An 11055-nucleotide genomic window follows, 5' to 3' on the forward strand; every position below is an offset into this window, starting at 1 on the left:
ACAGGACTATGATAAAAATAGCATGTGATTAGTATGAAAAATTAAACATGGGATCTAATCTGCTTGCAAAGCAATTGCTAGATGATAAATTGCTTTATCCTTTGCAAATGATAGCACAGAAGCAGATTTCTTACCAAAGAGGAGGAACTGGAACTGTGCAGATGCAAGTAAATAAATGAGCAGGCAGAGGCTAGGGAACACATCTAAAAGCTGAGATTTTCTATAACACCAACAAGGTAAGACTGCTCTGAATATTGGCCATATAGTCACAAACGGAAAAAGAGATCAAGCCAAGAAATGGAATCTTCTAATTTATTGACTCATATATAATATGGGATGTATTATTCTTTTTAATGCACACCTCAGCTGCTGCAGAACCTCTTCTCAAAAAAGAGATATAATGACATCACGGTTGACAACCTGATTATTTCCTCTTTTCAGACAAAATAAAAAAAATCAGAGACAGCTAATATTTTTTATAGCCAAACTGGAAAACCATAATAAATGATTATAAGGCCTCCTGCACACGGGCGGATTTGCATTGTGCCTCCGGATTCCGCAGCAAATCAAGCCCACGAGCGGAAATTAATTGCGATTTTCTGCTCAAGCGGCCATTCTGCATCATCATAGCGATGGCGCGGCATCCTCCCGATGGCAGATGTGCCGACCGGCGCTCTGGCCCGGCACATTTGTAGCAGAGAAAGCTGCGTCATCGCCATAGCGAGGGAGCAGCACCCTCTGTACTGCGCATGTGGTGGCCGGCGTCAAGCCGGCACACTCGCAGCTGAAGAGAAGACGGCGGAGAGGTAAACTGGGGTCACTGGGTTGCACTCCGCTGCGGGAATCCCACATGCAGGGTCCAACCTGCTGTGTGCCGGTGGCCTATATGTTATGTTTGCAGCCCAGAACACGGATGTGAACAGATCAAGAACAAGAAAATGCAATCTTAATAATCTGATTCCACTTTTTTCATGTTCCCCATTTAGGAATATATGGATGATTGGCAACCCTGAGCTACACAACAATCAGTGGCTGGCACACAAACAATGGCCTGTAAAAGAGATCTACAATGGAGCGAGAGGTAAGTACCGTAGTGTCTATGTAACAGCGCTCTCCAATAATCTTCAGGTTCTGACCTCAGAAAATATTTACAAATATATGAATGGAAAATGTTCATTGATGGGCAGTATAACTATACAATAACCCTGAGAAAGGGCACCATCAAAATGGGGTATTACTTTGTGCCACCCCAATGGAAGCTGCAGTGTCAACCCCATGGGGCCCCCAACACCTCCATGTCTTTATGCTGCTGATCAGAACAGGAGGAAAGTTAGTTTATCCCTACTTCACTGAGAAGCCTTCCTCTTCTGGAAATCTGGATGTGCAGGTAGGTATGCCTAGAACGCTGCCCGCGGTGATCACTTAGAAAGTGAGTGCAATGCAGCATGCCCAAAACTTTCTTGATCACAGAATGACTTCATATGATATATAAACCATGTGCCTTGAATAAAAGTCATGCTAGTCTCAAAAATATGTTGAACGTTAGAATTTCTGTTCAGTGGTGTAGCACTAGTGACAGCAGACCATAAGGCCGCTGTGGGGCAAGGCAGCCCAGATCCCAACCCGTGGCCCATCAGATTGCGAGCAAGGTCAGCAATCCTCTTCCATTGCTAGTGCTGCGGCATGTGAGTTAATCCCACCAGACACTAAGGGCTCATGTCCACGGGCAAAAGAAGAATTAAAATCCGCAGCAGATTTTAACTCTTCTCCCTCCCGCGGATCCGCACCCCATAGGGATGAATTGACCACCCGCGGGGTAGATAAATACCTGCGGATGGTCAATAAAAGGGATTTTAAAAAAAATGGAGCATGAAAAAATCTGGACCATGCTCCATTTTCGTGTGGGTCTCCCGCGGGGACAGCTCCCGCGGGCTTCTATTGAAGCCTATGGAAGCAGTCCGGATCCGCGGGAGACAAAAATCAGATTTTACTCACCCGCTCCGTTTCTTCTCTTCGCCGCCGCGTCATCTTCTCTCCGTCGCGGCTGGATCTTTTTTCTTCGGTCAGGCGCATGCGCGGGGCACGTCACCGACGTCATCATGCGCATCCGCCGGGCCGAAGAAAGAAGATCCGGCCGCGACGCAGAGAAGATGGCGCCGCAGCGAAAGAAGTATCCGGAGCGGGCGGGAGGTAAGTTTATTCTTATTTATTGTTATTTTCAGCGCTCATGTCCGCGGGGCAGGAGGGACCCGCTACGGATTCTCCATGGAGAATCCGGAGCGGGCCTGATTTTCCCCGTGGACATGAGGCCTAAAAGCTGTGTTGCTTCATAATATGGACCATCTGTGGCCGCTCACTGCTCCAGCCAAGACTGTCAGGTGGGCACTAACCTAGAGGTAAGTCTTGGTGTATTTTGCTGTGTAACTTTTTTTTAGGGCAGGGCAAGTGTTAGTTTTGCTATGGGGCTTCACGAGTTACATGTTTGCTCCTGTTTCTGTCTACAGGGCAGCCCCATATCACTGATCATCAAAGGCCAACACATTTTACACATGCCGTCCACTACAGTGTGCATACTGTACATAGGGTTGCCACCTGGGTGGTAACCATCAGCCCAACCAGTATTCACTTAAGAAGGCCACTGCCAGTAATTATTTTTCATGTGCAGTATTAAATACTGTCTTTCTTGTTTACTGCGCTACTTCTTTTTCTTTAGCTACCACAATTATTTTTAATGCCTTTTTTCCATGACATATAGGGCTATTTTTTATATCTTTTTTCACTGACTTTTTACCCTTCATTTTATTGGGAGTAAAAAGCTAAAAAAATGATTTTTTTAAATTAGTATATTTAGGCTAAAATAAAGTATGGGAATGGTTTCCTTATTTGGTTTGGGACGTTTTGATGTATAGTTTATATAGTTTTGGATTACAGGGCACATACGGCAACGGTTTTGGTTGGTGGTGGGTAATTTTCTTTTTTTTGTATATTGTTTTATTTTATTCTGTAATTTTTTAAAACTTATTTTGCAATTATTTTTTTACCATCTATGTCCCCCGAATCTCCACCACAGGAGCCGCCGCCCAGGAGCAAGAGCCGGCAGGCGGATCTCCACAGTCAGCCTATATGACAGATAGGCTGACCGCGGAGAATCATAGCAATTTTCACCATGCTGCGAATTGCCGGCCTCGAGCGGAGAATCACTATGATTCTTCGCTCGTGGACGGGGGGGGGGGGAAGTGCTTTCCATAGCAACGCTATGGAAAGCGTGTGCTGCGTTTCCCGCGGCTGGATTATCGCCGCGGGGAACGCAATTCAAAAACGCCCGTGGACAGGCAGCCTTAGGCAGGTCGCAGGGTCCCTTGAAGGACCAAGAAATATTCAGTCGCATTGCAAGAGCCATAAGTTATTGACAGCTGTGTAAATGAGGGCTTGCTTTTTGTGGGACAAGTTGTATTTTTAAATAGCACCACTCTGAGGTAGATATGATGTGTTGTATAACTTTTATTACATATTTTTGTGGGAAGATGGAAAACCCCCTCCCCCAAGTTTCAGCCGTTGATTTTTGGATTTTGTTTTTACAGAGTTCACCATTCAGTAATAAATAACATGATAGTTTTCTTATGCGGATCAGCATGATTACTGCGATACCAAGTTTATAGAGCTTTTTTATCTTTTACAGCTTTAGGCCTCGGTTGGACGAGTGTGTGTTTTGCGCGCGCAAAATGAACGCTTCTAAAAGTACCAATGGGTTCCTATACAAGCGTTCATATGTGTTGAATTAGGGGTGCAAAACGCTGTTTACCTAAGAAAGACAGAACATGCACTATCTTCTGTGCACGATGAGCAGGAGTTAATGGAAAGCCTTGCGCACAGAATAGCATTAAAAGGTGCTTCTGGGCAGCACCTTTTAAATGTCCTGCTGTAGGCAGCAGGGTATTCCTCCTGCCCCCCTGCTAGGCAATTCCCCAGCAGCGGGGGGCAGTAGGGGACTCCCCCCACCTCTCTCCGCAAGGAATTTCCCCTATAGCGGGGACAGAGAGAGGTGCAGGGTTACAGGACTTTCCCCGAAAGCATGGGAGGGGCGGATGGGGCTAGATTGATTGCCCTCTAGTCCCGTCCCATATTGTTTGCTATAGGAATTCCCGATAGTCACTCCAACTCTCTCTCCGCTATGGGGATACCCCTCGCGATTTCCCCATAGCAGGGAGATTTAGCAGCTCTATGGGGGATGTCCCCAGAGCAGAGAGAGTGAGCGGACCTATGTGGGATTTCCCCATAGAGCAAGGGACAGAGAGCGGAGCAATAGGGGAATAACGCTTCGCCCCACTCCGTCTTTCCATGCTATGGGGAAACCCCCCATAGCTCTGCTCACTTTTCTTGCTCTGGGGAAATCCCGAAGCCCTGCTGGGCTTCTTCTCTCTCCTCCAGGAGCAGCTGTGCTTCTCCAAGCGCAGCAGCTCCAGTGAATGGGCAATTTTTCATGTGATTCACATATGAAACATTGCCCGTTCACACGTTTTCAGCACATGTGAATGGCGCATTTGTTTGCGCGTCGATAGGTGCGCAGAAAATACGCACGTCTGACCCGGGCCGTAGCATAAAAAAACACATTTGTAAAGAAAAACAATTAAAGCTGCATTCTAAGAGACAAGGCATTTTTATTTCTCCTTCGACAGTGCTGTGTGAAGTCTTGTTTTTTGCGGGAAGATTTATAGTTTTTATTGATTCCAGTTTGAGGTACATGGGACTTTTGATTGCATTTTTGGGGAGGCCAATGAGAAAAAAATAGCAATTCTGGCATTATTCTTTTAAATTATTTTGATGGCGTTCACCGAGTGAAATAAAGTATTTTCATTGTTTGGGTTGTTATGAATCTGATATTATCTATTATAGGCTACTTTTAAAAAACATTTTTGGTATTTTAGTCATTTAAAAGATTTCTGTGGGAAAAATAGAATTAAAAAAAATACCCTTTAAACTTTAATGAAATTTTTTGACACTATGGTTTAGTCCCTTAAGAGGACTTGACGATGTAGTTGTTTGATTGTTAGGAGCTAGGATAGTACACTGCATTACTTGTATGTATTGCAGTGTACTATCATATTATGTATGAATGTATTGCATTCTACTAAACCTATGGCATCAGCCTACTAGAATCTGCCAGAGGTTGGGACTAATAAGCCTTTGTTAGGTCTCTGGCTGCCATAAGAACCCATTGGTGTCTTGTGATCATATTGTATAGTGCTGATAGGTGACAGAACTCTCCTCTTCCTGTCATCAAAATACCAACGACCACCTGACCGTCCGTGAGTTACATGCTCCGCCCCTCATCACATGATGGTGATGTCATCACAGGTCCTTCACTTTATTAAAAACCTGCAGAGCGAGATAGCAGCCGTGTGCTTACAGCACCTGTGAGGATATCACTGTCATGTGATCAGTCACATGCATGGGAGGAGTCTGGGGTCACATGACAAGGGGTTGATCAGTGTGTGCAGAACTGTATATAGCAAAGCTGTATGTGACGTACATCTACCAGAGCTGTGTCTGTGGGTAGTAGTGTAATATGTCTATGGGTGGAGACATGGGTTGGCCTGAAGCAGTGACAGGGAATGGGCAGGTCATGCCACCAGTTCCGGATTGGTTGACGTGATTCACTACAGATGCAGCACCTTCAGCACTGTGGAGCACCGACACACAAGGGCCTGGAGGAGTGGCTTCCCTAAAAGCCGCGTGTCTGTGCAACTGTCCCATCGGCACTCCCCGCTGACACCTGTGTGTGAAGGCACTGCCGTGCCCCGGTGATGCCGTCTGATTTTTGCTCTGTCTGTGCTGCTGTCCCATTGGCGCTCCCACTGACGGCTGTGTCTGCCTGCGCTCCTGTTCCCCTCCAACGCCGGAGACACTGTCAGGTTACATGCCGAACTTTTGTCCGCCGATGGCATCCCCTGCTGACAGCTGTGTCTGTCTGTGCTCCTGTCTCGGTAGAAGGATGCAGGAGGCTGGAGGCCCTGCTACAAGTGCTGGCCACGCTAGGAGTATGATGTAGGCTGGTGAGAAGCCATAGAGCCAGCAGGATGATGGAGGCTGTGAGGATGGAGGCAGTTTAGCAGCTGAAAGGTGTTTTTGCGGCAGCCAATCACCTAATTTGGCCAGCACATGGGCGGTCCCTGTAACTGAAGGTGGCCAACCTATGTCTCCAGCCATTCTTCCAGTGGAGACATATTACACTAGTACTGTGTGTGACGTGCATGTAGCAGAGCTGTGTGTGTGCGATGTGCATGTAGTAGAGCTGTGTATAGCATGCATGCAGCAGAGCTGTGTGTGTGGCGTGCATGCAGCAGAGCTGTGTGTGGCGCGTGCATGCAGCAGAGCTGTGTGTGGCGCGTGCATGCAGCAGAGCTGTGTGGCACGTGCATGCAGCAGAGCTGTGTGTGGCACGTGCATGCAGCAGAGCTGTGTGTAAGACGTGCATGCAGCAGAGCTGTGTGTGTGAGATATGTGCATGTAGCAGAGCTGTGTGTGTGAGAGATGTGCATGTAGCAGAGCTATGTATGTAGTGTGCATGTAGCAGAGCTGTGCGTGATGTGAATGTAGCAGGGCTGTGTGGCGCATTGCGCCACCAAAAACACTAGTGCTATAATTTTCCTAATAATTACTAGTCTACTTCCAAACAGCAGTTGCTATGGATTGTGGCATGCAAGGGATTAAACTGCCAGTATTTGAGGTTTCTCCTCTCCTGGCTGTTAGAGCAGGAGTCTGGCTGTCAGTAGTCAGCCAAGCCAACATCTTAAAAAGATGTATGTGCCGTTTAAAAGCCCTTTAGTGAGGTCAGTAAAAAGGTGTATTGGCCGTCACCAGGGGCTTAGCTGTAAGCGCTTGTGCTGAGGTCAGACCAGGCTGCATGTAGTGCTGGCGCAGGTCACGGATGCCCTGGTCACTCATGCGGGGAGCCCTGCCTTTCGGTAGGGAGGATTCATGCTAGAACCCATGACCGTATAGGCTGGCATTGTAAGACTTCAGTATATTTCACCATATGTCCTCTTACTGGCCGCCGCTGCAGGCAACAGCACAGACCTCTGCTGCAACCTACAAGCCCCCTGGCGGCAACAGCTGCAACCAACTTCAAACTGATGTGAAAAGTGCAAAACAAAAGCCTGTGAACTCCATGGGAACAAGCGGCACCGCGGCCGCTCCGTGTAACACCTAGCGGGGAGTGTCGGAAGCGCCCCCCAGCTGTAGACTGCGGAGCCCGGCAGCCCTGACAGCGCCACTGCCGCTCCCGCTGCATAAAGTTTAGCGAGGAGGTCCCGGCCAACGCGCAGCAGCCCCTCATCCATGTGTTCTCCTCCACAGCCGAGGGGGAGGAGTCATCCTCAGGACGCGCTCAGCCCTGGGAGGGGTGCTCACATGCCCGGGCCGCTCCTGATGGAGATGGCAGTGGACAACGAGTGTTTCCTCGTACTATCAGCGTGTCGCATATAATGTCTGCGGAGCTGGCGGGCCGTGGTGGACCACAGTCCAGAAGAAAAGCTGTTTCCTAACAGGCAGCGTCCCGTCTCCCCCTTCAGCTGGTGGTATCTCCCGGAGAGGCGCGACCAGGGAGCAGCAGGAGAGCGGAGTTAGAGGCTGCTGCGAGCGGCTGGATGTGGAGGAGTCGCTGCTGGAGGAGAGCGCGCTGCCAGGACCCGCAGCAAACAAGGCACGAGTGCAGGTAAAGTGCCGGCGGCGGGGCTGCGGACGGCGGGGCTCCGCTGTCAACTTGTCCGCGGACTTGTGGCTTGTCAGGAGTTGCACAGTACTCCGGGCGGGGAGCGGTCCTGTGCGAGGGGGAAGGGGCACTCCGTAGGGTGTGGAGACTGTAACCTGAAGCCGGAGTACACCCCATGACAAGAGGAGAGAGATGCCCTGTGGTGCTGGGAGGGCGGCTGGCATGAAAGGCTGGGTTAGGAGCGCTGCCTTTACTTTGTCTCTGCCATGTCTGACTACTTTGTTCTCTTTCTTCAGGTTCCATTGTGGAAGTTCCTTCCGAGCCCGGAGACGTCTGCCAACAGTTCGGAGAATTTCAAATTCGGTGCAGTGTGAGGAGCTGGCGCTACGCTGTTCTGGCGTTGGGCGCTACGCTGCCCGCTGTTCTGCCTGTTGCAGTTGGGAATTAAATTGACAACGGACGGTGTGACGAAGCCGGCCATAAAGGGGAGCCCTGGGGATAAAGCACAGTAGTGGTGGAGATGCCTTCCTCTCGTGTACCCCCTGTCTTGGGGCTCTGGAGGAGGGGGCTTGGACAAGGCAGTGATAGATGTAGGTCCCTCTTCTTGGTCGCCGTTCTTCTTCATGCCTTGGGCAGTGTATGGTCCCAGTCGGAACAACAGACTCCATGCCCCACTTCCTGCGAGTGTTCGGATTTAGCCCGGACTGTAAAATGTGTGAACAAGAACCTACAGGAGGTCCCCAAGAAGCTTCCTTCCTACGTGAAGAACCTCTTCATCACCTACAACCACATCAACAGTTTGCAAGAGGAATCCTTCAAAGAAGTCTTAACTAACCTTACCAATCTTGGTCTCAGTAACAACCACCTCCAGGAGTTGGGCCAGAATACCTTCCGAAACCTTCCGGGTCTGAAGCATCTGGACCTTAGCAGCAATAAGTTGGCTAATATCAGTGACTTGTCCTTCCAGGTTGGTGGTGACCTTAGTAGTCCTCTCCTAGAGCTGAACCTTAGCAGTTCCCTCTACAACGAGTCCATGGTCTTCTTTGTGGCAGGAGCTTTGCAGAACGGCTCCTTACAGAACCTCCGAGAACTAGACCTCAGTGGGAACAACCTAATGTACTTACCGACGGGCATGTTCAGCTCCTTGCCCAGCCTAGAACACCTGAACCTGAGCAACAATTCTCTGGTCAGCCTCCGAGCTGGGCTCTTCAGCAACCTTGAGAGACTTGAGACTTTGGATCTGAGACATAATGCTTTAAAAAACCTGAGGAACGCAACCCTTCTAGATTTCTCCAGCCAACCTGGCTTGTCGGTGCTGCTCAGTGACAACAGCTGGGTCTGTGACTGCGAAATTGAACCTTTTCTCAGTTGGCTGAAGGACACGAAAATGGTGAAGAATTCATCCAGCTTGTTCTGCTCCTACCCGGAGAAGATGAGGAACGTTTCATTGCCTTCTGTCAAAATCTCTGAGCTGGAGTGCTTTACCTTTCCAAGTGACAGCAGCCTGCAGACCTCCTATGTCTTCCTCGGGCTAGTGCTGGCCCTTATAGGAGTCATCTTTCTGCTCGTCTTGTATCTAAACAGGAAAGGTATCAAAAAGTGGATTTACAACATCCGAGATGCCTGCAGAGATCACATGGAGGGCTACCACTACAGATACGAGATCAATGCAGACCCCCGGTTGACAAACTTGAGCACAAACTCTGATGTATAAAGCATATTTTTGTGGACCAGAGCAACACTTATCTATGCATGAACGTAATGTACAGATAATGCATTTAACCCTGAGCTCGCCCTCCTTCTCACTCCCTGCTCGAGGAATACAACATGACAAAGGTGTCTCCATGCAGGACTTCCGAATGCCTCCATCTGACTGTGAATTTATTGCTGCATTCTAATTTCCTTACTGTAGAGTCGGAACCTCGCATGCTCAGCATCCATACCGAACAGATGTCTTGTTGGACTGTTCACAGTAGAGCAGCAACCATACTTTGCTTACCTTTCATTTGCTTTCCTGTTGGTACCACTCATTGCCAATCCAGATACCAGTCAACGACAACTGCCTCAAGTTTTTTTTTTTAATGATGCTTAGTGAACCATTGGGTTGTGAGAATGCTTCCAAAGTTGCAATACTTAGCATGAATAACATGAGGACTTACACAGCAGCATGTACTGTTTTTTTTCCCTTTTTTTAATGTTTGAGATCCTTAATTGGAAAACATGGAGAGTAATACTTTTGCACAGTTTTTTTTGTAAAAGATATGCAGTTTATATCAAGTCACTATTTCTATAAACTGCACCTGATTTTAATAACTGGGACTCCAATAAAGAATATATTAAAGTAATCGGTGTGCGGATGTTTTCTGCCAACAGATCTTCCATGTACTTTGGTGGGTTTGGTACAGAAAGCAAGTGAGTGATACACAGTATTTCCAAGCCTTGTATACAGGAGGAGGATATGCGAAAAGTGCTTATTTTAGTAGTCCTTTTAACAATATATGTACATACGATGAAAGTCTGCAATAAGTCTGTATAAAAATACGTTTTTGTACTTTTTTTAATATATCCGTTTGCCAGTCTGTACAGAATAATGCAATGACCTGCAAAATGAACTATTTGTGTCCTGTTTTAAAGCATAACAGTAAAATGGAAATATGTCATATCCATAGGGTGACTAATAGTGTGTGATTTTTAAAGGGCCGGAAACCTTTCGATGTTCTGTGTGCAAATGTTCTTCCAACAGTGTTTATTGGTGGTGGTCTCTGCTCTGCATGAGAATGTTTTATACTGTGGTGGGGCAATGCATGTGCTTATTTCTCTGCTAGTAATTATCAGAAGGGGTTCGAATCCCGTTCACCCAATGCTAGCTTGGATCTTTTATTTTTTTTTTTATACCAGTTTTTTATCATTCTTTGGCCCTGTGTAATTTTAAATGACTTCTGTAACTTTGCCAAGGATTTTAGTGTAATTTTTTTTGCAAATACCTAAACTAGATTTAAAAGTGAATCGAAATAAATATAATGTAAAAATGTGTCATTCTCTTACTATGCAGATGTGAACTTAAAGTTCAATCACAGTTTCTGGAAGTTTAATAGGAAATCTGTGAGCTTCATACATAATAATGGAATAATGTTCCACTTAATCTTTAGGCTTCTTTGAATTAAAATGTAAATGCTAATGTCAAGTTGATGTTGGTCATCAACATATAAATTGTGTCTTAGACCGTATACTAGTAGATTGTAACTATTTTTGGTTAAGTCTACTAAGTCAGTAATTACCTCCCCAATGTACAACAAAAGAATGTAATCTCCGCAGCTTTTCATGCCTACCCTGATATACTAATC

General features: G+C 47.1%; 1 protein-coding gene across 1 annotated transcript; it reads left to right on the forward strand.

Moving 5' to 3' along the window:
* The first annotated feature begins 7407 nt into the window (after positions 1-7407).
* Positions 7408-10742, forward strand: TPBG (trophoblast glycoprotein). Its single transcript, XM_066604943.1, has 2 exons — positions 7408-7714; positions 8008-10742. Exon 2 carries the CDS (start codon positions 8232-8234, stop codon positions 9423-9425), a length of 1194 nt encoding a protein of 397 aa, XP_066461040.1. The 5' UTR covers positions 7408-7714; positions 8008-8231; the 3' UTR covers positions 9426-10742.
* The last annotated feature ends 313 nt before the right edge of the window (positions 10743-11055 follow it).

This window comes from Eleutherodactylus coqui, chromosome 1, assembly GCF_035609145.1.
Source record: "Eleutherodactylus coqui strain aEleCoq1 chromosome 1, aEleCoq1.hap1, whole genome shotgun sequence".
Taxonomy (NCBI): Eukaryota; Metazoa; Chordata; class Amphibia; order Anura; family Eleutherodactylidae; genus Eleutherodactylus; species Eleutherodactylus coqui.